General features: G+C 46.4%; 1 protein-coding gene across 2 annotated transcripts in view; it reads left to right on the plus strand.

Moving 5' to 3' along the window:
• ALDH1L2 (aldehyde dehydrogenase 1 family member L2) overlaps window positions 1–27879 on the plus strand; it is an 836174-nt gene that overhangs the window by 488923 nt on the left and 319372 nt on the right. For both annotated transcript variants that reach the window (XM_069629899.1, XM_069629898.1), the window contains exon 10: window positions 5131–5275. In XM_069629899.1, the coding sequence (XP_069486000.1) occupies window positions 5131–5275 (145 nt within the window). The remainder of the gene's footprint in view (window positions 1–5130; window positions 5276–27879) is intronic.

The following is a 27879-nucleotide window of genomic DNA, read 5'->3' on the forward strand; positions in this document are numbered from 1 at the left end:
GGCTGATTGGAAATTGCGGAGAACGAGAGAGAGCCAGGCGAGAATTCCAGACTTGCGGAAAGCCATAAGCATTCCAAGACTGAAACCGAGTGAGAAGGGAAAATATCCCCTTATCGTACTTCATGACGGCGCGCTACCCTCCCGGGTGAACAACGGAGTTTGGCAGGAGCAGAGGAGGCATTGGTAACAGACTTCAATGCTACATGAAAGGCGTTGAAGAAAGAAACCCAATTAACACAACCAGTGAGTTATCGAAGGCAACAAAAGCCCGGTTTGTGTTAAAAGCAAAGTTGACTGTTACAAGGGTTGAAGGTTGCAACGTGTGCCGATAAAAAGCGTAATGGAAAAGACAATTGCTGAATTGTGATGTAAGTATACAAAGTAACAGAGTGGTCCTGCGAGGCGGAATCACACATTCGAAAGTCTCTGTGGAAATGTTTAAGTTGTGATTAAGTGGGAAATGAAGGCAAGAAAGTAACCGCGATCCCGAACGAGAGTTGATTGAGTGAAAAGCAAAGTATATGAACTTTGAATATGCCAAGAGGGCAAAGTATATGAACATTTAAAGATGCTAAGAGGGGAAAGTAAGAAATAATAATTCAAAAAAACTGCAATAGCAAGAGGCATTGGTGTTGCGAGGTGAAGAAGATTGCTGATTGTTAAAATGTTTAAAGAGAGGTTGAAGTGGTCGCGTAGAGGTCTATTTAAAATCCTTGCAGTTTTGAAAGACTTCGACAGTTAAAAGTTGGATAGAAAAAACATGGGGAAGGGAACCCCCACAAAGAGAAAAGAGCCTGGCGGTGAGAGACCCATGTGAGAAATGAAATAACAAATGTAAGTGTGAAGAGAAAGATAGGCTCAAGCACGACGGAGGGAAGCCTATGTTGAATTGTGGTAAAGTGAAAGTCAAGAGTAGAACTGTGCATTTGTGGCAAGGTGGACAAAGCCTTAAGAACTTATTATATTCCATTTACACATTTGTCATTTGAGAAGAAGGTCAAGGTTAGGTTGTGTTAGTATAGGCCTTTTTTATTTTTGACTTGGACTTGTTTGTTATTTGTTTAATTGTCAAGACTACTTCCATTCTAGAGTTAGGGCCAGTTAGGAATTCTCCCAACATTATCAAGATACAAAGTAAAGGTTTTTGAAACTTGCATCTATTGTGTCTGTGTCTGCTGTTGATACCATGCCTTCCTTACACCAACCTCTATAAGAAAAGATTGCACCGAACCACTTCTTCCTCTCCTTAACTACTTGCTTCGTCCCACTGTCCCTCAAAGAATCGTAGATCTCCCCCCTCCCTCGACCTGTCCACCCCCACCAATTACCGACCTATCACTACATTTCCATTCTTGCTGAAAATCATCAATAGTCACCTACTTACAAATCCAAGAATTCCTAGAATATCACTGTATTTTAGGCACCCGGCAGTCAGGGTTCTGCCAAAAACACGGAACTGAGACAGCCCTATTGGATCTCAAGAATCAGTTAGATGATGCCATCGTCCAAGGCTACATCTCTCTTCTCCTCATACACCTTTCCGCAGCGTTCGACCTCATCAACCACCAAACACTCTGCCGCCACCTCACATCCTCAGCTCACTTCTCCACTGACACAGCAAAATGGGTTGCTTCTTTCTTTAGTGACAGAACCTCTCGGGTCTTTGCCGGCAAAGCCTCCGCACAGCCTCCCCAAATGCCTTATGTCTCCCCTACCCTTTACAAAATATATACAAAATCACTTTTTGACCACCTTGATTCGTTAGGTATCTCATACACCAACTACGCAGACTACATGCTCATCCTCCTCTCTGGCAACCACACTCAGGACTCGCTCAGGGTAAACACAATCTACAAGACCATCCAAACCCGGATTGGCACACACAGCCAGCCTCTGCCTTAATGACTAAAAAACTGAGCTTCTTATCATTGGCCCCTCCTTGCGCCTAGCAAAGCTTCACCAGGCGTATAATGTATTCCCATCGATGGTCACATCATCCCTGTGGCCAATGCAGGGAAACCCCTTGGCGTGTACTTGGACTCCTCGCTCAGCATGTCGCGCCAAGTCAATCATATTGCCTCCACATCAGGATACGCCACAAAGCTCATCACCGCAAGCAGACCATTTTTAGCCACCAAAAACCGGCTCGAAATTGATCGGTTCCTCACCTGCTCAAAACTTGACTACTGCAACTCATTGCTCAGTGGCACCTCCACCACAAACTTGAGCAAACTACAAACAATACAGAATAACGCACTGCAAGCAGCACTCACTAGACATCGGGAAGCTTGACCACATCACAGAAGCCAGAAAATCTGCTCATTGGCTCTGAGTAAAGGACAGAATGAACTTTAAGATTCTATTCATCACACATCGGTGTCTTTCTAGCAATGCCCCTTTTTTACGCAAAAAGTCTCAACAGACACTCCCCAGCAAGGCCCCTAAGAGCAGCCTACAAACATTCCTCGCCACCCCCAGATTCAATCGTAAGAGATCAGGGGGACGGTGGGGGAGGCGTCCAGCTTCCCAGTCGGCGCTTCCACTCTCTGGAACGAGCTCCTGAACCATCGTACAATCTCTTTAGGAAAAAGCTTAAAACCCACCTTTTCAACTGAATCACAGTTATCGCCTATGTTGTACTCTTCCTATGCCTTATCCTTTGCTTGACTGTAACCACGGGCCTGGCGGCTTTTATAAATGCCAAAATAAATAAATAAAAATAAATGACATTACACGCACCCTTTCAGACCCAGTAACAATGACATCCTTAAATGGGAGAACATATATATTTTTTCCTGATGAACTGGCATGTCATCATTTTTTTAATGCATTAAGGTTTGCCAACCAGTCCACAGGGTGTTGTCAGCAGTGACATAGCGGTAGCAATGATGACGCCCTACCGGCCTCTTACAGAACTGCATGATTGCAAGTACTTAATTTAGTTCAAAGAGATACCACGGTCTGAATCATTGATTGTGTGCTTACTGTGCTTTAAACTTCCAATCAGAAAAATACATGCTTGGGTCACAGCATCACATGGCAGATGCAACATGAGGGGGGCATGCAGAGGCACTCCAGTGCTGCAGATTCCATAGAATCCCCTTTAGCCATCACTTTGAAAACCCATTGTTCTTGGTGTAGTCATACAGGAGGATAAACACAGAGAAGGGTGCATCAGTTTGATAGGCCATTGCACCACATTTTTTAGTATATGGCTCCTAGGAAGTGCTGCTTTTTTGTAATTATGCCACCCTAGATTGGTTTTAGTAAGTAGACTTGTGGCAGCTTCACTAGGGTTGCAGGCCAATTTACTGAATTTTTATTACAATGTACCTTATTAGTAGCCATTGGGACACTAATGTATTTTTTAAGGCCTGCACTCTGGTTTTTTGTTTTTGTTCCTCTCCTTTTTTGGGCCTTTCCTTTATTTGGGGAAACCAGGGGGCTGGCCTAAAATGACCATTCTAACCCCAACCCTGCACCCTCTACTGTGGTTTGAACTGCTATAGGCCAGTCTAATACACATGCGGTGAGGGTAGACATGGTTCGATAGCTTTTTAGAGTGCCCCGGTTAGTGATTGGAGGGCTGGCTTAGGCCAACCCTTGAGTGTTTGGAGTTATCTAGGGGGACTCGGCTCCTGCTTCTGTTGGGAGTCTGCAGGCTTACTTCTTACTTGCTGGTGCATTTTGCTGCAAAACTGCTGCTGCTGTTGAAGCAATTTTAAAACCAGGTCTGGTCTTACTTGTTCGTTCTGGTGTCCTTCCCCTGTGCTTTGGTTTTAGTTTTCGTTTTCGGCTGCTGGACGTCCGTCCTGGGCTGTTCCCATCTTCCCCTTATCCTCCACATGGGTGGGCTTAGCTCATTGTGCGGAGACCATTTCTATGCTGCCTTACCACAGCCTTAACAAAATACTGCTTTGGTCGTGCATCTTGGGGTAGGAAGATGTCATCTAGAAAGGTTGCAGGACACCACTGTCCCACCTCTGTGGTTCATCTGGACCATCCTTGATCGCCTCCTTCTTTTCTCCTGGATGTCTTGGGTCTTGAACGTGAGACGTGAACTCTTCTTGAGGGTCTTATCAGGCATCCCCCACAGTAGGTTGCTGCCTTATTCTCACCTGTGGAGGAGACTAGATAACTACCTTCCTTTCCCCATAACCACGGACTGTACCTACACAGTTGGTGCAATCGATTCCTATGGGGAGATTTAGGGCTTAACCTGTAACTGGATACGTTTCTTGGATCCCTCTTGGATTCAGAGAGTTTTAGGCCAAAGGCTAGAATTCTAGCCTGTACCACTGATTCTCTAATGTATTTTTGAAGTTTAACATTGCACTCCTGTCTATAGAAAGGTCTGCTACTATGTTACACTTGTGTTTACTTTTGTACATTTGTATGTATAGAAGTTTAATGTGACATTATGAGTCTGGTACTATCAGTGTAATTGTATCCCGGCCTTTGGTGGCTTTAGGGTTTGTGTTTTAAAGTATCTCCCTCTGCATGTTCTATTTAGTGTATGTGACTATGCACTAACAGTTTAGGAATGACTGTGACTGTGTTTCTATATTTGGTCTTGATCATGACAGTATTCATGTCCACGGTTCCCTTTTCTTCCCAACCATTAGTCCTATGTTGGTTCTGTCACCATGTAGTTTTGGAGGCGAGGCGGGTCGCCTTAGTGGACAATTACCACTTTTATACGTACACTGCTATTACTATGGGTTATGTTTAACACAAAGTTCTTATTTGACATAATAGATATTCTGTGTGATTTTACACTAAAGTGTATGGTTTTCAGTATACAAGGGTGGTCTATTCTTTGGAGGTAACTGTGGTGGGTTAACACTACTTCACTACTAGCCTTCCTCACTCATGTTAAGCCTGACTGCTCTGCCATAACTATCCAGAGAGAGGGTTTGGGATTTTCATTTGGTTGGAAACTCTCTTTTGCCTTTACATTAGATGGTTTCCCATCTCTCACCAGAGGTCTGCGGAAAAGACTCCCTGCCAGTAACAGTCTTTATCAAGAGGCCTGGTTGCATTTAGTGAATCGCACAATAAAGCAGTGTATAGTGTGTGGATGATGTCTTCACGAATGCTTTTAATCATGGATCCCTCTGTCCCCCATAGACTTGTTGAAGAAATTAAACAGCAATGTGACGGGTTAGAGCTACAAAACGAAGACGTGTACATGGCCACCAAATTCGAAGATTTCATACAGATGGTTGTGCGAAAATCAAGAGGTGAAGACAAAGAAGAGTTTGTTGTGAATTACGTAAGTAGACAAACTTAAAGGTAATTCATTTTTATATATATTTTAAACTACTTTTCTATGTTCAATATTCAACCCTTTAGTTAATGAATTTTATTTTGAGCAGGACCCCAACCTACATTTAAAAATCTTTAGTATTTTCCTGCCTTTTTTATTTGTTTCCTGCCTTTGTTTGGATTAGTCTGGGCCACCTCCTTTTTTTTTATGATGTGTTTCTTAGGATTTTAATGTGTGCGCTGACCCGTTTTTTTCCCCAAGTAACCAACAATGATGATGTATCTAACGTGGACATGCCTGGCGCCTGCTATCCCAGTTGTGGAAATGGGGCTTAAGCTGACCAGTAGCGGCACCTAACATGTGTGTATCGACACTCTAACCACTGCCCCTCCCTATGCATCAGTTGAACTTTTTTCTACAGTGACAAAGGTCCCCTTGTGGGATTCGGGGGTGCCTAGAGGAATTACCATAAAGCCCTCTGGGTCACCTCCACAGCACTCCCTTCTCTTAGTAGGGAAACGGTCACATGGCTCCTGTAATAGCAGCTGCCGCATCCCATCTCATCCAGGGTTCTTCCATAGATGTGGGTGGGGGGACACAACTCCCATAATCCCTCAGAGTTACTCATGGAAAGCCCAGACTGGGCCGGAAAATGATAAATAACAGTCCTAGGGCTGGGAGGATTGCGGGCCAGAATGAGTCAACCCGCAGAGGTGCTCTTTAAGACTTGGGGAAAATAGCACAGGAGAACCATACCCCTTTCCCATAGGTGGTGAGGAAAACCGAATAGTTAGCCTCCTTCCCTCTTCAGGAGCCTGTAACATCCAATCTTTCCTGCTAGTAGCAGGAAAAGCCCAAACCTCTGGGGAATCCATAGTTAACACTACCAAGTCCTCTCCCCAGAGTCCCCAGGGCAGTGGGCATTTATGGCCAGGGGAGCACAGAAGGTCGCTAAAAAGCCAGTATCTACAGTGATTGCAGCAGATGAAGGGGATGGAGGGGGTTGGGGGAGGTTTCGGGCACTGTAGTGGAATCCAAGATGGCTACCTCACCTCTTATAGCGTTGTCCCAATGAGACCAACCCCCAAGCATGCATGGGAATGTAGGGCCAACAGCCAATCTGACCTGAGCCCTTATTCTGGAAGCCAGCACAGAACATAGTCCGTCTCTGTGTTTGAGGAACAGGTGGACCGCATTGGAGGCGAGCTGGCGATCAGGGTAGCCTGGAGTGGATCCCAGAGCAAGAGACAGGAGGAGCAGTGGAATTAATGGAGGCAGGAAGGGATAGAGTAGCGGTTTAGAGAGCAGGGCCTATATCCCTTGTGGGTACCATATCCCTAGAGGTGGCTGGAAGAGAATTATTGAAGGACGGTGTTAGAGAGTTGGTGATTGAAGGTGGGGGGTCCTCAGAGGAAGTGGTTAGGGGTTTGTTGGAGGAGCTGGTAAAATCCAGGCAAGAGTTTCTGGAGTTGTTACAGGAGGTTGGATGCTTATAAGAGAAAGGTGGAATGTTGTTGGATGACGTAGGAGGGTGAAAGAAGGGGCTACAGGAGTTAATGGAGGCGAGGAGCAACAAGAAGTATGCTGAGAAGTTATTAAAATGGAAAGTAGGAGGAGATTGGACAGGAGGTGGAGTTAAGGCGTTGGTGAAACAACAAAAGGTGGAGGGTGGCGAACAGAAGAGGCATCTGGGTAGTGGGTGGGAATTAAGGAGGTGGTTGGACAGAGGAAAGATGTTGACAGGAAGCCGTTGCAAGAGAGTGAGGTCGAGAATCAGAAGGTGAAAGAGGTATTTAGTGAGGTGGTTGAATGATTGTGGAAGGCAGAGAGGAAGGAAGTTGGCAGATAAGACACAGAACTGAACTCCAAAGTAAGAAACAAGGGAGTAAGAAGGAGAGCAAGCTGAATGTAGAGGCAATCAGGAAGACATTTGAAGCTAACACAATGTTCAGAAGAGTGGTGGAAATAGGGCAGGAGAAGCTTGGAAGTGAGTGCTCAAGGAGGAGAACAGAGTAGGGGCAAGCAGTGCCTCAGGGAAGCAGGGAGCCTCTAGCGGTGTGTTGTGGTTAGGGGAGAGGCTCTGATCTAAAGAGGCGGATTCTAAGGTAGGAGGGCGTACAAGAGTGAGCCATGACAGCGAGGAGGGTTAGCTTGAAAGAGTAAGAGCAGGCCTGCAGACCAATCCGTGCTCCTTACTGGACCAGAAACCTTGCTTTATACAAAGTACACCAGAAGGCATCAGGAGGGAGCGACCACCACACAATATTTGTACAGGACTTCTGGGTCCTACCTTGGAAACGGGTAGTGACCCCACCAATCTGTGCACAGTAAGGAAGGAATGTATTTTTTTAAACTTTATTATTAATTTTATAAATCTATAATAAGCCAAAGTTACATAATTCCAATAACATCAGATGGTGCAGTTGGGCAAATAAAACACTTACAGCTGGTCATATCCCCCATCATCTCAGAAGTACATGAAGTAATACAAAGAATATAAAAGGGCCTCTTCTTGCTATACCCCCTTTTATAATGACAAACGTCGTAGCTGTATATTGCATGTGTCTCAGGCTAATGTTGAAAGGCGGTGAAAGATGGATCATCCCATTGTTCACAGTTCAGCACATCACCTCTGTTAAGTGTTAAGCTACGCTGGGCGATTCTTTTACTCAGCACTCAGTCTCCAAATCGATCATGCGTTCACCATTTTCACTTCACGCTTCTTGTAAAGTAGCCAAGTAGTACCTACCCCCCACTAATAAAGAACTAGAGGGACAACATTCCACCAGAAACTCTGTCAGCCTTGGGCGTCATGCTGGTGGATAAAACACCTCACTTTCCTATGCAGCCTATAGCTCCTTTTCCACCTGTATGACGTCAATGGCTGCCTCGCTTTGTGTTGTAATTAAGTATATAAAGGACCCACAGTTTTCATGGTGATTGCTATAGACCTTTATTAGTCAATGAAATAAAGATAAAACCTAACTTTCCCTATCTCTATGAGAGGTTTCCCTGCCTCTACTAAAATAATAAGGGTTCTGTCAGAATTTCTGTGTAAATCAATAGTCCACTGTACCCTATCAAAATCCCTACTTCTGTCCCTTTCACTTAAAAAACTAAACTTGAGATAAAGTAGACCTTCTTGGTCCAGAAGAATGACTCCCTTCTTCTAGACTGGGGATAAAAGTTCAATTCCAGGTCCCTGCTTCTTCTTAGGCGACTGACTCCCTTCCCTGGGTCAAGATTGTCCTCCTACACAAAAGACAAAGTTCCAGCACTTCTTTATGTCAGGCACAGCGCTTATCTTTTAACACTTTGTATCAGAAAGTCATTTCAGCTTTGGTTAACAGGGGAATGACTCCCATCTCCTGGTATATGGATTTTATAGTTCAACACAACCAGGGGGAATGATTCCCTTCCCTTGGCCTTGGTTACCCAGAGGATTACTCCCTTCTTCTGGTATATTGACTTCAGAGTTCGCTACAACCAGGAGGGATGACTCCCTTACCCTGGTCTCTTTTCACATGGTTGCACAATTCAACATCAGTAGGGAGAATGACTCCTTTCCCCTGGCCTCATTCACTTTAGTTTCACTGTTCACTACTGTCAGTCTTTCACTTTGAGGGTCCCAGACGCAGACTTCCCTGTCTCCAGACTTGCTTCACTCTCCTGCCAGGTACTGCCACGAAGAAGATGACTTGTAGGGATCTTCTTTTGTGGGCGCGGGACCCAGACCCTTATTTCTCTTCTCCTTTGTATTTGGGTACTGTAAGTAAGGCATGGTATCAAACAGTAAGAGACACAAGTCACCACAGTTCAAGGGTGTTTATTGAACTTCACCTGTGTTTGAAAAACGCCTGTCTAATCCTAAATCTAAAGATGGGAGCAAGCTACGACCATGAAATAATAACGCAGTCCTAGTGGTGTCTTGTCAAAATTAAAGGGCCTATACTAATAAACCTATTCCCAATCCTTACTTCTAAATACAAATAGTGTGGGAAACAATGTTATGCAAAAGAAAAGTGTTCAAGAAATGATATGTCAGGATATTCAAGCCGTTGGCTTCCCTTCCCCATCTTATCAGCACAACACAAGGCCGCACGCTCGAGCTTAGCACACTCTATAATAATAAAATAATAATAATAATAATAATAATGATAATAATTAATAATAATAATAATAATTTGGCATTTATATAGCGCTACGAATCCTCAGGTATCTGAGCACTGCTTGTTATTACCCACGGTGTGTGGTGCTATGGCTTGTTTAGCACGAGGATGCAGTTCAAGAATTCAGCATCCGGGCCTTCTATGCCAAAGTCTCTTTGTCATTCATAGGGGGTCATTACGACCAGCCGGTCCGGTAACAACGGTGCCGGTAGGCTTACCGGCACCTTTGTTACCGGACCGGCAGAGTAAAAGTTTGCGGGCCGGATGTACCTCCCGCCCGCCAGGTCTGACCTGGTGAGCGGAACAGCTCCCGGCCGCAGACTTTCACGGTAGCAGTGGCACCGTTATTAACGGTGCCAGTGCTACCGGCATCCCCATTCCCATTTGAGTCCTATGGGACTCAAATGGGAATGGGGACTTACATTTTCCGGCGCCTGACTTAACACTGGGGTTGTAATATCCCGGTGTTTCCGGCAAGCCAGGCGCTGCAACAATTCACAAGTCCAGCGGCAGTCTACCAGTTTTACCGGCACGGCTACCGCCGGACTTGTAATGAGGCCCATAGTCTCTTATTTCAGGGCCCGATGCAACGCGACAAAACATGAAAGTTCCTTTCTTCTCAGTATTTTCACTTATACAACTTCTTGGGGGATTTACTGTTCACCCCAGGCCCCCCTCTGCCGTGATCAGACCCACTTTAACACCAAAATCTTCAGTTGGTCTCCCTCTGCCGGGCTAGGACCAGACTCATGTATTTTTCCATTTCTCTTTCATAAAAATCGAACACTTTCGACTGTGCGCAGGATTTAGCTTGACCCGCTGCAGGACCACTTCTATTCACATTTATTCGTTCACTTTCAAATGATCTCCCTCCGCCGGGCTCGGATCAATTGTATCTACTTTCGTCACCCCTCAGCTGGATACCTTACAGAGACTTTCGATTGAGCACCCATGCGGTGCGGACCACTCTGTCAAAGGTATTGTAGTTTGCTTTAAAGTTAAATCACTCATCAGCAGTTGACTTAATTTGCGTCTCTTATCACTCGCGTTTGTTGTTCATTCCAGCACTCGCTGGAATGAACAGTGTTGCTGCTTGGAACTTTGGATTCAACACAGACCGGTCTAGTATCCGTCTCCCCAACTCACCGGATGTGTTGCTTTCACTGAAATGGCTTTGTTCTTGGAGCCAAGGACGGTACCACAGTGGCTGGTGATTCTCCCCGCCTTGATTTTTGACGCGGGAGGGACCCGGGTATCTCTGATGCACAATGCATGATTTTTCAAACTGGTTTCCTGGTTTTATGCTTTCCCTCGAGGTTTCGGGAAAGTAACGGTTCCTTGTCGAAAAGGTAATGGGAATTTCCCTCCTTGCGATCCCCTTCAGTATTGCAGCCTTTCCTCGCTTACTCAGCTGCCGTCACAAACCTGCTGTTTCCTCGTGTGTTTTACCTCGCTCCGAGTGCGCTCTCGTGCTCCGCCTTTTATCTGTGTGGGGATGTGTAATGGAAGTCAGGTGTGATTGATTGTCGATAATTGCCTGACTTCGACTGACCATAGTATTGGGACATGTTAGGTACACGGCTCGGGTGTTAGTCTGTTTTGCCTTAGAGCGGGCTGTCAATGAGAAAGGGTTTGTGTTGTAAAAGGGGGGGCTAGAGTTCCTAAATATCCTACCGGGTAGGATGGGGGTAAAGGTGTTACAAGGAAGGGTATAGTGTGTTTCACCTTCCGGTGTCCCACTCCCACTACCTGAGGACCCCTCACCCAGGTGATCCTCCCGCACTGGTCCACCCCCAGGAACTGGATCCAAAAGTGATGGCTGTGTCGTGGCTACCTGGAGGACAGATCCCTGGGGACTAGTGGGTGAGACACCCTTTGGGTTCTCAGAGTACTTTGAGCCATTTTCTCCCAAGTACTGCCACTAGGGAGACAGCTTGTGGTGTTCTCTTTTTCCTGGGTCGTCGACCCTTCCCTGATAGGGGCTTTACTCGACCACCAGCCAGAAGCAGATGTCCTCCAATCTTTACAATTCTCTCTTCAGGTTCTCAAGCCCTCTCTGTCCCCTCTACGGGTTTGTATGTGTAACTTTCACAACTTCTCGTTGGGTCACAGACCCTCATTGGCGTCTTTCTATGCCTCACGACCCTTGTGACGTATGGATTAGGCCCCGCTCTCCGCCCTACGTCCCAGCCGGTCCGACTGTCGGCCCAGTTACCTTTAGGGACACCTGTGAACGCCAGTGGCTCTTTTGGGGACTGCATTTGGCCGTCGAACCCTCCTCCGCAGTTGTCACTCTTGCGTCTGCTTCTGTGACCTGTGGCTACAGGCAATGTAAGTATGGCTCTTGGACCCTGCGGTCCACCTTCTTATGGAGCCTTTACCTTTGCCTGGCTTCACAGTCAAAGGACAGACCGACATCAGGTCCTGGAGAAACACTTTCTGCAACTCGACAGCTTCTTCTGCTCTCTGGTCTCGGCTGTCTCTTTGAACCTGCACCTCCGTTTCCATGCCTGCAGTTGCTCGAGCTGGCTTGACAACATAGTAAATCCTTCTTTCGTTTTTATCGTAAGTGGATATAGAAGACAAGACTGTTCATTCAACCTCCTCCTCGTCCCAGTACTTGTTAAGTAGGTCTCCCTTAGGTAGTCCCTGCTCTTTCTCGTCGCAGTAGTTCAATTTTCGAACTTACAGATATACATAGAAGTATGGGACAGAGAGTTGAGTAAAATGGGATAGGAAGGTGTGCATGGTATGGGTGGAGGGTTGTCTTACTGCGTTCTCCCGAGATGTTCTCCTTTATCCCCAGCGGGGAAGTCTCTTCCCATGAGATCTTCCCGCTGAGTACCACCCCCAGGAGGGCTATCGGGTAGCGGCCTCACCACCCTGGCCTCATGGGAAGGGGCTCCCCCGCTGGGAGAAGTGACACAATTCCGGATTCGTCACAAATGTTATCCCTCTAGTTCTTTTTTTTATAACTTTGTGGTAAAACAGCACTTTGAGCGTACAAAATGACACAAGGGTTACAGGAACACTTTCAATAATGGTGTTGGGATATTCACAATGGTGTCATCTATCTATATTCATAAAAGTCACAATTTGTTGATCCTTCTACAATTCCACACCTTTTCACCAGTCTGCACCAAATCTTGCATATACCTGTTAGGAACCTCTGGACATTACTGGCTACATGACATTTGGACACACCACCCCTTTCCCCCGATTTCAGCAAAAGTCAAAATGTGTTTGTGGTTTGGCGAAGCGTTGTTCCTTATACAATTCCACACCGTTTCACCAATCTGCACCAAATTTTGCATAGTTACCGGTTAGGACCCTCCGGACGTTACTGGCTACATGACATTTGTACACCCCACACCTTTCCCAGGATTTTAGCACCTTCACACATGAGACGGTGGACTGAAATCGGCGAAACAGCAATGTGGTCGTAGAAGGACTTGTCTCGACACGAGGAACAAAACTCGAGGTCCTTATGGGACCTCGAAAACCATTCCCGCCACCGGCAATCTTCGACAAAGTTTTGTCTGTCCAGTTGGGCTTACCTCATGGCTGTATCATACGAGGAAGAGCCTGTTCGAGGCCTGTGCCTGCTGTGGGCTGAAAAATATCTGTGGAGGATCACCACGACGGCTGCCTCTACTGCCTTCATCCTCACCATGTCCTCCAAGACTGCAAAATCTGCCAGTCATTCTCCAACAATACGCTGAGGGATCATCATCTTGTCATGTGGCTCGAGGACGCCGGCGGGGCCTCTGACTCCCTGCATCTGTATGGAGTCATGCATCATTACAGCAGGGCTGGACGGCCCAGCGAACCACCTCTAGTAAGAGGCTAGGTTGCATGAGGTCCAGGCCACCAGCAAGAGAAGACCTAAAGAAACCTCTGGTGACAAGCCCAGATACTGGCACAAGGTCCGGTCTTCACCAAAGGTCAGTGCCCAAGGGGTGTCGCCAAGAAGGAGAGCCAAGGCCTTTTCCTTCGCCCAAGGAAGCGCTGTCATCTAAGTCCACATCAAAATCTGGTGGCCACTTTTCGCCTTCCGTGCCAAAAGCTGGCCCGTCGTTGAGACGGGGCGAGTACGTAATCGCCGATGACCAAGTCTCCCTCCAGGTCGTCTACCCCAAGGCCGTTGACGGCGTCCACTGGCACCCCGTCAACAGCCGTGACCAGGGCTACTAGGTCATCAATGAAACCGTCAACGCCCACGACTACGTCACCAATCTCAGCGACGCATCTACGTCGACGGCTGTGACACCCTCGCTGACTGCCCCGTCGATGGGGAAAAAGTGGATCTTCCCATAGAATTGTTACCACTGCCATTGTGACGAACATCGCTGACACCCAAACCAGCACATTTATAATGTGCCTGTACACAAGTGTTTCTAGGCGCGACAAGACAAGGAGGGGAAAACAAAGGGAGGACAAAACAACGATCTTAATAGGCCCTCTGTCATTCAGATCGCACATGCGCAGGAAGTGGGGGGGACAAGTGCAATAGGGGGGTAGGGGAAGTGGAGAACAGCACAAGGGAGGTGAGAGGGAGAAGTGCAGGTAACAGAGTTCCTGAATCAGAAGATGCAGCCAGCGGGTGGCTAATAAGTGCAGAGAGTGGGTGGACTGTAGAGTTACAGATACAGACCACAAGTTCTAGGGGGGCCAAGAGGCAGAGCGAGGTGCAACTGGGCAGGCAGGGACCTGGTCCCAAGTTCATAGGGTGGCCAGGTAAACCAGGTGCGTTTAACAGAAGGGTCATCAGCAGGGGAGAGGAAGAGAGAAAGAGGATGCAAAGAGGAAGGTCTTGAGTTGCTTCCGTAACCGAAGATGGTTCTGCTCAAGCTTGAGAGAGGCAGGGAGGCTGTTCCAGGGGGATGCCCCAGCCGAAGAAAGAGCTCTGCCCCCAACTCTCTGCTTGGAGAACCAGCTGACCCACAGTTGGAGGTGGATGAGTGGAGAGCTCGAGAAGGGAGATACTTAGGAAGAGAGAGTTGGAGGTAGAGCGGGCCCAGGCCCCAGAAAGCTTTGTGGACAATGCAGAGGGTCTTGAACCTATTCCTTGCTGCCACTGGGAGCCAATGAAGAGATTTCAGAGCTGGAGAGATACAATCCCTGGGCTTGAGGCCAAGGACAAGTCTTGCAGTCCTGTTCTGGATGAGTGGTACAGGACGGAGAGTAGAGGCAGGAAAATGTAGAAGGAGACTGTTGCAATAGTCTAGCCTTGAAAAGACCAGGGCTGTGGGTACAGGAGGAAAGTGAGCAAGGGAAGAATCCGATCATTCACATGCAGATGATTTTGTTTTGTTGTATTGTCTCTGCTTTTATGTCACAACTTTGTAAACTTTTTTAGAATACATTTTGTTTTAACAAAATGTGTGCTTCAATCATGTTACACTAGCCTTGGTTTTTTGTCAACATCCACCCAGCGCTAAAGGGAGAGGTAGCCTTGACTCACTTTGCTGTAAACAGATTTACTATACCCTCACGAGTCAGGCCACCCGTAACCAAAAGAGAGGGTCCCCTTGCCCGCTCTTTCTAGAACAGTAACGTATTCCATACTGCAGGTTGATTTTCGCCATTGGTATATTGCTTGTACATTGCTTGTGCATTATTGTGCTTTGTATACCATGTAACACTTCAAAGCTAGAGCCGGTAATCCAATGGGAGAAGGAGGGAGAGTGTACGAGGGGCAACAGAAAACAGAAAGGTGTGGGTTGTTTAGGTGAAGTCACCGGAGGAGAAGGTAGCGGACCAAGAAACCAGCAGTAGGAAGAATGGTGGATTGGAGGGTGGAAGCGAATTGGAGAAAAGGTGAGAAAAGGTGAGGTATTGTTCGGTGAGAACATGTAGTATTGTGTTGTGAATGTGCGTGCAAGGTACTCACCACAACTCAAGTGTTAGAGGGAGTTTAGGGAACGACTAGAAGGAGGCTTGGAGGACTGGTAGGAGCAGTGTAGGGTAAGGAGTAGTAACATTGATGGTGGAGGCAGGCAGTAGGAGGCGAGAGAACTATTGGAGGGACAGAATTAAAAGATGTAGCGAGAGAATGTGGGTGGTGTTGGAAGCAAGAGAGCAGCTGCAGGAGAACAGCAGGCAGGGAAAGGAACATCAGGGAGTTTGAGGAAGAGACCAAGTCGGGTAGAGTATCTGAAATGCACAACCCTATACCCGTAAGGGGATTGCCCCAGTAAGGGTCAATAAGCTCTCGATACTAACCCGGGGAGTATGGACATCTGGGTTATGGAGGTCATTGAATCTTCTAGATGAGAGTGAGAGATGGCCGTTAGGGCCCTGACATTTTTTAATTAAAATCCCTTGATCCATCCCTGGGAGTTGGCCTGTTCTTTATGCCATCTGCGACAGTAAATGCATTTCTCTTTTACTCTTGCTAAATGGCACATGCATATTAGCCAATGCATTGTCTCAGCGAAAAGGTGTGCCCATCCTTCTATATCTCTGGCATAGGAGACACGGCAGAGAAGAGGAGGTGGTAGACGGGTACATAGTTCAGTGCTAGGAATCCTAAATGGTCTACATTTCGTATGTCCATACCATGGGCCATGTGAATGGTTGAGCCATACTACTGTCTTGGCAAATGAATGGTGCACAGCCATAGCGGTTTGCACCACTTATCTTTGCACATGTCAAGCCTCTAATGGTTTCAGTGTTGGTAACGCACTGTCATGAACGAGAAGGATTCAGACTCAAGGATGACATTTCAAGGGTGTTTAACTAAAAATAAAATTCCTATCTATCGCTACTGCTAATAGGGATTTTCCAAAACTAAACTCAGGGTGCTTGTACATCGTCCAAATCAAAAGTAATCCTCAGTCTAAACCTAATTGCTAATGTGCTTTTTACCAAGATTCAGTACTCGGGTCTCTAGGGCTCCCGTAACCCTACTTGTCAGTTTCTTTATTTTTATTGGTTTCTGCTTGCCTCCCTCCACCCTTGGCAACCCTGGTACCTTCTTTGCCTTCGGGTGTGCTCTAGCGGGATGGCGTTCTAACTGGGATGTTGCTGTTCACCCTTCTCCACGGTGTCACCGGCACGTAAGCCTCAGCTTCTCTTCTGCCCAATTCAGCATTCTTGCAGTCCCCACGTTCCAAATGGAGGATTCATCCTCTCAGTCGGTCCTGGCCTCTGCGTAGTTTCTCTGATCCCAGACCTCTCCACAGCTGCAGTGTGGACATGCCATCAGGTAAGGTGGTTCTTGTGTCACCGTCTCTTACTTGGCTGTATCGCCTTTCTCGTTCCCAGCCTTCCGGCGTCCCTGCCTTCTCTCCGCTTCCCTCCACGCTACTGCTGGCTCTGTTGTCTAGCCCGGCTCTGCCCCTCTAGGACTTGTGTACGTCAGAGGCTGGTCCTGTGCGTAGTATTCGTCCTCCTCCATTCAAGGTTCCTTGTCCCTTTATTCACACCGCCATACTTCAAAGGGATGCTTTGCATCAGTTAGTGAGTTCAAGGGAATGCCAGTATTACATTAAACTAATGATGTAAAAGAAATGTCAGTTTATGTTGGGTACAAAACCGAAGTAATGTCAGTCTCTTCTTTAGCCATAAATGCAAAGTATTCTTCAGAGGGAGTCCTTGTCCCGTAGTCTCTCCCAGTGAGGTCCCTCTTTCTCTGACGACTATGAGGGGTCTTACTTAGTGGGCTCCCCTCCCTAGCCTCAAAGGGGCTGGGTGCCCCCTGGGAATTGTCCACATTTGTCATAACTCCTTCTTTAACCGTGTAGACCAATACCACTTTTCCGGTTGTTTTCAGTCCATGTCTTCACAGCTGAGGGGAGCTGCTTTAATGGTGGGCTGCTGCCATTCACTGGGGCCAGGTTCTCAGCATGACCCCTACAAAGCCATCACTGCTCAGCCTAGATTCTCTCCAAGCCACCCCCTTCTTTCTCCTCTGGCTACTGTTTGGCCACTTCAGGTTCTGGTCTCCTGGATCTCCTTTCACTTCCCTACTCTGCTCCCTGGACCTTTCAGCTCGGCCAACTCATCTTCTACTGAATCACCTCTTCCTCCTCTCTTCTTGACACACTACCTTTCTCTCACTAGTATTCCGTCCTAGCCTCCACCCCCGCCTGGAGGTGTATACCTCTTTTTATACTGGTGTTGAGTTAACAATTGGGACAATGAACCTTGCGATTTCTGGTTCTGTTTCACTTGTAGCTTCATATCTTGTGATTTACATTGTCTCAGTAGTGCTACCTCCTCCCCTGCCATGTCTGGTGGGCTGTGTTACCCCCATGTTTTAATGTATTAGTCTTTTGTTGCAATTCGCCCTGGACCCTGCAGTCAGAGGTCATAAAAGCTGGCTCCACCATGTAGGCATTAGACAGCGTGTCATGATGACCTACTGATCGAACTCTTGAGTCCTCCACCATACCCTAGCATTGGCTCACAAGCTGAAGGTGACCACTTGCTATGTGTGTGTGTCTTCACTGCAAAGTGATTGCCTTCAGACTTCAGTCCGTGCTCCATGACGGTATTTGTGGTCTGTTATTTCTTCCTGTATGGAACCATGACCGGAGACTGGAAACTCCAACAAGCCACCCACTTTCTATGATACTGTGAAACTTCAGATGAACCCATAGATCTTCATATAGGGTATTTTTCCTAGGGTTGAATATCATGAGTGAGAGGAGCTTCCAATCAACCTGCGACCTGAGTGACGGGAGACCCAGCTCAAATCTTAGACTGGCTATTGGCAGACTTGTTGGTAGGGACAATGCTTTTTTCAAAATCCTGCCCTCAATTGTCTGCCAATCTATAACCCATGTCAGGGGTTTGGCCTCTAAGCCATACAGGAGAACCGGGATGATCTTAGCTGTATAAAACCAGATCGCTGGTAGGACGGAAAACTTACAGTACTGTTTAATCATCTTCTGTAACTGCGACGTCAATTGGGTACACTTTTGTAATATCTCTGCCCATATGAGCCTAGCTCTCAATATGGCGTATAAGGCGAAACCCAAATAAATTACTTCCTCCACCACTGGAATCTGCTGACCACCCACCGTCCAGCAAAAATCTCTGATCCCTTTTTCTCCAAAAATCACCACTCTTGACTTTTCCAGATTAACAACGAGGCTATTTTCCTTCATATATTGATCTAAAGCATTCAACAACCTCTGAAGGCCCACAGGTGTTTTATCCAGGAGGACAATATCATCCGTGTACATAAGCCACTTTATTGCGTTTGAGCCAATCTTTGCACTGCCCAATGTTGCGGACTCGACCGCCTGGTCAAAATCTCTGAGGAAGAAGGTGAAGAGGAAGGGGGCAACGATACAACCCTGCTTCACCCCCCTTTTTACAGGGATATGTTCGGACAGGAAGCCTTCTAGATTTAATTTCACTTGCACAGTGTTTCCTTCATGCGACGAGGCTAATATGTCAATAAGTGAGATTGGAGCACCCCTACTTTTAAATTCAGACCACAATCTGTCTCGATTCACCAGGTCAAAATCGCTTGATAAATCAGTGAGATCAATGAAAGCGCTGTATAAACGTGGTGTTTTCCCACCATCTTGATTATTGCAGAGGGAAGATAGCACTATTCCATTTAGGGACGTGGAGTGGCCTTTCCAAAACCCAGTCTGTTGTTTCGGAAGAATGTTATTTACATCGGCCCAGTGTCCCAGGTCTCTCAATAATAGACCGGCAAACAGCTTACTTTCCACATCAAGGAGAGTAATGGGTCTATGGTTTTTTGGGTCTTTACGATCCCCCTTTTTAAAAATGGGAATGATAATGCCCGTTTTCAAGGACTCTGGGATTTTTTTATGCTTTAATGTTCCTTGAAACAGCATTTTCAAAAGTTTAGCCCACCTCTTTCGATTTCCCTTTAGAACTTGGTATGTTAGGCCCCTAGGCCTTGCTGCTCTAGATGATGAGGATTTCCTTATTAGGTCGAGAATGTCCGCTTCTCTGATGTCCAAATTCCATTGACCCTCAGATGTACAAAACATTGTCTCCCCTTTCAAATTAGAATATTTTTTTAGAAGGTAATTTACCCACTCTAGTTCCGGCACACTGTTTGACAGAGCGCTAGCTTGGTCAAATGTTTGTGTATTGATCAGTGACCCGAGATTTCGTGAGTTTTTATTGAGGAAAGTCTGGAGCATAAACTCTCCATCCTTCTGCAAGCAAATCATTTGCTGTTGTTTAGACCAGTGTTTGTAATTGTTTTTAATGGCCTTGAGTTTCGCTTGGCAGAGTTTTATCAACAATATCCCTCTTTATATCATTTACTGACAAGCACATCTCACGTTTTTCAGCCAAGTACTTTCATCGAATATATGTTTGTGATCTGTTTTTCTTCGAGATGGCATAGTCTGAGGTGCCTCAACTGACCACAGAAAGTCATGGAAAGTATAGGGTTTACAATTTTCTATTAGATCGTTGTCGCTGAGGACCTGCTCTGCTTGTTCCAGGGCTTTGTCTAGTTGTTCACCATCTCTTCTGTATTTCACCAGGCGATTTCTTTTATTTTTTATTTTATTTGTTACTTGTTTGATAAGAAAATATAGTCCAAGATGGATTCTGATGGCCCTCGAGACCATGTATTTGCCGGTGGAATATCCCCTTCAAAAGACCCATTTACAACTTTTAAGTCCCAATCCGTACAGAAGGATATCCAATTTTTCCCATTTAGTGAGATCCCCTTGAATGTTGACACCCCTTCCCCTTGACTGCTTTCCACACACTGGGAATTTAGATCCCCTGCTATCAAGACATGTGCATCTGAGCGGTGTAGTTTTATGAGTCAGCACACCAAATAAAGAATCCAAGAAATCTGCAAGCTTCGAACACGCAGGGTTCCAGTACAAATTTATGGCTGCTATATACTTCATCCCCTTAGAATTTGGCGCCACAAATTTGGCTGCCAAAATCCCCTCTTGTTTGCAGGGGATCGGTATTACCTCATTAAAGAGGATGGTTTTGCATGCCATCATTAAGCCACCCTTCAGCTTTCTCTTCCCTACCGTCGTTGCTGGTTGTGTGAGTATTGTGAATCCCTCTAAATCCGGCGAGTTGACTAACCAAGTCTGCTGGAGGAGAATACTTCTGCTCTCATTATTGGGTTTCTGAAGGAACTGGAACCCTGTGTGTTCCAACTTAACACCCTTAGGCTCTCCTGACTAAAGCTGAGTCTCTTACTCCCAATTTCTGACAGACCTGTGTCATGATCTCAGGCAGCAGGGACCACAGAGCTGCCTTGTCGCCGCTGGCCAAACTTGCTCAGATGATGTTGATTATTTGACTTGAACTTTGTTTGACTTTTCTCCTCCAATTGGGCCATCCTCATTTTTGTCCCCTCCACTCAAGTGTAGGGGTAGGGATTCATAAGTGGCACTGCGCTCGCCCCTATCTTGGATGTGAAGCCTACTTCCACTAAATGGGTCAAACATCGCTCTGGAAACTTGACATACTCGATGTCTTTAGATGCAAAAAGATACAACTCTGGTATTCGTTTAAGAAGTGCGAGGAGTGATTCTCTATTCAAGTATTTGAAGTTCATTTTCTCTTTTTGACCATGAAACCAGAGTCGCGGGGCAGCGAATGGAGTGCGATTTCACTTTTCCAATTACTTTGTCACATACTACTGATGGATTTCCTTTGTCTGTCCTCATTTTTTGCCCTTCCTGCATCTGATTTGCTGGATCCTCTACGTGCAGAGTCAAGCGTTGTGAGTTACTTTGTACCAAAATTACTGGGATGGATCCAGTCAGGGCATCACTGCTGGATTTGGGCTCTTCTGTCAGCTTCATGATCTTCTTTTGCCCCTGGAGAAATATCAGAGCTATTTGATTTGAAGTGGCTCCTGACTGGGACTTTGAAACTTTCTCTGATTTAGATCTTGGCAGAAATATAGGTGCCCATTTTAGCGGTTTGCCAGGTGTTTTTGGCGCTACAGTACCCAAGGGAAATGGGACTAGGGACTCCAGATTTTTTGCAACAGCTAAATCAGTTTGTATGCCCCCCGTTTTCTTGTGCACTGTACTGGGATCAGACCTCACCATGTCACTTGACTCATCTTTATTATTTCCTGTAGAAGGCAATCCTTGTTTCTCCATTTTGTGGGCTCCTGGTTGTTTATCCCCCTGTGCTGCCTTTTCCTTAGATTTTTTAGATGGATTTCTCAAGAGCGTTCTTGATGCTTTTTTGGTCTTGATGTTTTTCGATTTCTTTTCCTGTGTAGTTGGTTGTTGGTTTTTCTGTGCCACATTTTTTTGTTACTTTTTCCTCATCCTCCTACGTCTTCGGTAGGATTGTTGCAAACTTTCCTTCCACATGGTCTCTCCTTTTCTAATGTCCGTTTGCTTTGGAGCTGGCTCTTCTTCTATGCAGATCACATCGTCCTCTGGGGCAATGTCTGCCAGCTGAGCTAGATGACAAAATTCCTCCATCACTGATTGAGACAGAGGAGTGTCGTCGCAAATAGAAGGGGATCAAGTTTGGTTTGGCACAGTTAGCAAAGGCTGGTCAGCCACCTCTACATTTTCTTGGATGCGGATACATTTTAATAGCAGTAATTTGGTTTCCTTGCCTTCCATACTTATACTGCGGAGCATAGTGTTAGTATCTGCTAACTCCGTGTTTTATAGGGCCAAAGCATCTGCAAGCCTTGAAAGTGTTGGTAGAATTGCACTATTTATACCATTGCTGAGACCCACTAGTGATGACTGAAACAAATCAATGTCTTTGGACATTTCTAATAGAACACCACTATGTACTTGAATGTCTCTTTTTGTTGCCTCAAAGACCCCTACCAAGGAATTTAGCACAAAGTTCAGGGCAGTTAAGGTAATCTCTCTTGCCATGGGCTCTTCCGTTGGAATTCTAGCTGGAGGGGGAGATCTGCATACATTTCTTTGGAAACTAGGGGCCGTCTGGACCCCTGATTCCCTTTTGGTATTTTCTGTGGAATTTAGCAAAGGGCCTGGATTTGGTACGTTGTGTATTGAAATTGAGGAAAGATTGCTGCCCTGAGACAGATCTGAACTTGCCATTTGTTGTGTAGCATTTCCAGTCTCTACCATGAGGTTTGATTTCAAATACACGTGTACTTGTGAGCCCTCTCCAAAGTCACATAAACTTCTCTGCCTTCCCCTTTTGAAGTAGTGGTCTATTGTCCCCTTGATATTTGAGGCTGTTAGATAAAATCTTTTCCTCTTTTCAGGGTTGAGACCAGGGAGAAAGTTCCATCCCCAATATCCTCACCTGCTTTTTGTTTTGAATGTGCAGAGTCATGTATTTGTGTGTCAATGGTTATCACCTGGTCCGCGGGGACACTCGGTTGAAGCTGTGAATTTAGGCCACCTTCAAACGTTGGTGATTTCTGAGTGGGAACCTCTTCCCATTCTGGGGCCTTAGATCTTCCACCAGTGGGCCGCTCCTGAGATTGTATCTATTTAGCATGAGGAAATTTGCTAGTGGGGTATGGAAACTTACAAATGACCTGCTTTTACAGGTGGGATCAAAGGGGGGGGGGAGTCTCCCGTCCGGACGTTAGATTGTCTGTATGATGCTTGAAAAATCATCTCCCTATGCAACTTTGTGAAGACTTGTGGTGATTTTTCTTTAACAGAAGTCGTGTTTTTTTTTCTTTCTTTTTTTTCCCTTTTCCCGCCCAAGCACACGTCAACGTGAAAAGGCCAAGGTACATCTGTTATGCCAGAATGGTATATTCGCTGGCTCTTTCGCCAAGTCCCACCGGGTTCCCCACTTGCCCAGAAGCCAAACAGTGGTCTAGAGTAATGGTGGATTTACAAAAGTATTTAACGTCCTGTTCTGATGTGATGATTTACGTGAGTATAATGAGACGAGTACTCGCACCTCTTCAGGTTCCAAGTCAGTCCCGCGTCCAGCTAAACAGATCAAACAGATGATAGCCATTCTCGCGGCAGGTCTTAACGCTGCAAGGGCTGCTGGGTCCTCAATTTGTAACAGCTTCCTCTTTCAGGCAGGGGGCGGGACCGGAGTAGCTTAAAGGCGCAGCATGGAGCCCTTGCTTCTTATGTGTTCGTCGTTTTCACAGTCTCAAACGAGGCAAGATGTGGATTAATGCAATCCGAACGCGAAGCACAGATCAAACAGATGATAGACCTTCACGCGGCAGGGCTTCACAAATCTGGCACCATTACTCTTTGAGGTTTCCACCAGGGTGAGGGAATGTAAATCCTGTGCAAAAGGTGTTCATAACTTATAAAGTACCTAACTCTGTGTGGCTTAAGCTGATTTTTCCTTTTTAAGGAAGGGCAATTTGGGGGTTGACATAGGGAGGAATTGGCGAGCTCTGGGAAATCCTCCCTAAACCACTTCCTTGGGTCACATCACTGAGCAGGTTGCTCCACCGTTTTCCAGAGCTCCCCAACCATCCGTGTTAGCTAACAAAGAGGAGACCTTGTCTCACCACTGATTGGATGAGGCCAACACACACACACATATTCCACTTATAGCCTGAGGTCAAGGAATCCTGTTGCTCTACCTGAACGAGGAGGGGGATATTCCAACCCTCCAGGGTTTGGTAGTTCCTATTTAACAGAATACTTGAAACAATGGGAACAACTACAACACCTTGATGTTCTCTCGTGGAGGTGATGGGAACTCCTGCAGAGTATATTGGAATGATACCTCGAACAGAGGAGAGAGGGTGTACTGCAAAGTGTCAGGGTGGGGGAAAAACTAAAAACAAGTGTAATGTCCTATTCTAAGGGGACATGGTGTCCCAGGCTGAAGTTTGTGTCCCTATTGTAAATCACAGGCGTTCATGGTCACCTCGCCCTGTGGCTGCCATCACTTACTCTCAGGAATATTTAAAGTGCCCCAGCATACTTCTTTCTAGGTCTTGCCAGTTGCCCCTCCTGGGCTTTGAAGTTATAGGCACAGAACATACCTACTATCCAGAACGTCTGAATCCCCCTGGGTTTAGTGAAGTATTGTTGGACTTGGAACCAAGAAACATGCTAGACAAGCATCTTACATTTAAGCAGTTTTATTAGCTAGAAATGCACACAGATTGGGACACTTCAAAGAAACAGGGCTCTTCCTGCAACAAAAGGTCATGATGATCAAAAGAAAGGTTCCTAAGTGGGCCTCGTCAGCTTTTGTTAGTCCCAATAGTACTTGCCGGTCCTTACATTTCATGAGGGGTTACATTCTCTTGGCATTGTAGGCTTTAGAATTCCAGAACCCTGCTTCTGTTTGGTAGCTTAGTGCAGCCTTCCTCCAACCTGAACTCCAATACTAAGTCAGCGTCCGAGTTTGTCCCACATGTGCATCAGTCAGTCCAGGTGTCAGTGAGGGAGGCTGGAAAAGACAGTTTTCCCTGTTGGATAGCCTTTCATCTGCTCCCTCGTCACCTCTCTACTTCTGAGGTAAGCATGGTACCAGTTTGTGCGAGTGAAGCAGTGGAGAGAGTGTTTGTGAAGGTGACGGTAGTAGTGAGGGAACAGTGGGGGAGAGGAGTGAGGGTAGTAGGTTTATTGAGAGGGAGTGGGTGTTAGGTGAGAGTGGGGATAATAGGGAGAGTTGCTGGAGTGGGGTGCAAGCAGAAGGGTGCAGGAGAGAAACAGGTGCTAAGAATAGTGAGAGCAATTGTATTGGGAGAGTGAACAGGGTACCATATCCCTGAGTAGGAGGTAAGTAGAGAGAGGTGAGAAGAGGAGAGTCATAGTAGTGTGGAGCCAGGAGAGTAGTAGCAATAGTGAATAGAGGGGATAGTAGCAGCAGTGTGGAGAAGGTGGGAGTATTAGTGGAGCAGTGCTGCATACGATCAGAGGATGGAGGTAAGCAATAGAGGGAGAAAGAGGAAAATTAGAGGGCTCGAGAATGAAGTGTTTGGGCGTGTGAGGAGAGACTGAGTGGAATAGAGGGGAGAAGAGTAGGAGGAGGTGAGGGAGAGCAATAGGGAGACCTAGTGAGAGAAACAACAGGGCGTGGAAGGTAGAAAATAGTGTCCACATAACCTACCAGCATCGTTGATGGTGTAGGACCAGTCTAGGAAGTCCTTGAGGGAGCTTAGACGGATACATTGTTTGCCTTTAGGCCCTCACTGATAGAAAAGTTAGAACTTAAATTGTAGGGAGAAACAATCGGTATATACTGCCATGGGGAGTAGGGACCCCGGAGTTAGGGAGGGACTGGTGCAGTTCAGACAAGAGAGATGGGGGCGGCTCTTAGCAAGAACCTCAGATTTGTTACATTTAACAACCTGCCTATTGCTACATTGGTTAATGTACCGATCTGCACATTCTCACCTGAAGCTCCTTTTGTTTTTTTATTTTTTTAATCAAAAATTAAAAGCCAAATCCTTTCAATTATCCTGGAGTCTCTGTGAGTTAAGGCTGTCTGTGACACAGGGATATAACACTTAGCTTGATTCTTTTGGTGCCATCAGAGTCCCAGAGGTGTAGTGCCTGCATGCTCCTTGGCACACTTATTCTCGGTGAAGAGGGAGTCTGGATCCTGGGACCACCTCCCACCCCCTCCCATCAAGTTCATGACAAGACAGAAGGCCAGAAAACACTGCAACCAGCCATTCTATTTCAGACGTAACCCTGAATACACCAATGATCGATAAATTCACTGAGAGGCATTCTCTCAGCCAGTCATACAGACCAGGTGCAGTACAAATCTATCCATGCTTGAATGAAGAGCCGCAGGCCATGGTCAGAGACACCCATATAGATAGCCTGGACTAAGTACCAAGAAGCCATGTTGCTGACGTCATTAGAGACACCACGACATAGCAGCGTTGGACATGAAGCACACGTGCAATCTGCACCGTGCGGCACGAACACTCTTAATACATGAAGAACACGAGCGTACAGTTCTATAGTTAGAGGACAGACACATATACTTACTGTCATTGCTTTTATTATTTTTTCCATTTAGCAAAATGCAGCAATGCAGAAACCACAAGGCACAAGAGATCCGGAGCAAAGCTTGCAGATGCTTAACGCAAATAAACTTAAGGAACTGCAGGAGCACCTATAGGAGCTGACAGAGCCAAGTGAGATTAATGTATGCAGAATATAGCATAATGTGGACAATGTAGAAACCACATTATAAGGTTTAGGAAAATTACAGCAGGCCTCAAATCATTGAGCAGGAGAGGAGCTGAGCCAAATCAGGCTGCACTCAGAGCAAGACGTGAGGCCCACAGCCAAGTACAAGAGATATGGAGACATTCCAATCCCCAGACGACAAGGGGACCAGCTGCAGGAAAAGGGAATAAATCCTCATTATTCGGGGCTGCAAAGCTCAATTTTACGGTCTCCAAACACCTGATATAGCTGAAGCAGACAATGGACAGTGATCGGTGGTGAGAAAGGAGAGCCGATCCCAGGCAGCCAGACACGGACTGCAACAAATGTGCAACAAAGTACATGGTCTCATAGGCAAAGGTGGTGCACACAAGTTACAATACACACAAATAATCGTTCACATCACCTTGAGAAGGTGCACAGTGAGCTGAGAACCATTTTGGGTCCCAGGCCTGGGGACGTCCGCTCTAGCCAATTACAGTTTGGTACACTAGGGGTGGGTAGCAACGAGCAAGGGCTAATGGTAAGTCCCTCAATGAAATTAGTTAGTAAATTGGGGATGGCACAGGCCAACCACCTGACATGTAAGTGCCAGTAGAATAACCCATATAGGTTATTAAAGCCTCAACACCCAATCCACGATCACAATAGGTTTCTGGAGAGAGGCCCACGCTATGACAAAGTGGTGACGTTTCTTTGGGGTAAAACTGGCCTGCGAGCCAGAGGGAGCTGAGCTGTGCATGAGTATTTCTGTGTTCCTATGCTGATCCCTGTTGATCTTATTTGGAATAAACTGCGGTATGAACTTGCCGTTGACAGAGTCCTCTGTGTATACTGGGGAGGGAGTTGGGCTCTCCTAAATCTGCGGATTTCCAGCATCGCTCTGGCATACCTGCGAGTCTGTCCCAACATCTGGGATATACCTCCAGCTTGCTTCTTGAACACAAATATAGTCTTAGGGATATAGTGTGAGGCACAATTCTTGGCTTGGCTTGTCTGTTTCTGCGTAGTTCAGAAATTATCACCCTGTGGACCACAGTCGCCTTCTTACACTCCTTGGTAACGCAGGCACCTACCCCCTTCCCCCACACCCCACCAGCTCTGCCCATACCATTACTTTGACCAGGATTTCCTTTGTTCTTGCTGGGTTATTGTTAGGTTGAAGTTATCATCACACAATAGTCCCTCTACAGGGCTTGAGCTCTCAACAGACTCTGTCTTCTCCTGTCTGGCTCCTGGTACCTGCCATGATCTGAGAGAAATGCCAGCACAATTGTGATAATATCTCCTCCTCGCTTTCTGACCGTAGTCTGCCTCTGTAGGGCTATTGCTTTCTCCTTTCTAGGGTATGGACACTCCCAAACAGATGCCCTCA

Source organism: Ambystoma mexicanum, chromosome 12 (assembly GCF_040938575.1).
Source record: "Ambystoma mexicanum isolate Mex_15411 chromosome 12, UKY_AmexF1_1, whole genome shotgun sequence".
NCBI lineage: Eukaryota > Metazoa > Chordata > Amphibia > Caudata > Ambystomatidae > Ambystoma > Ambystoma mexicanum.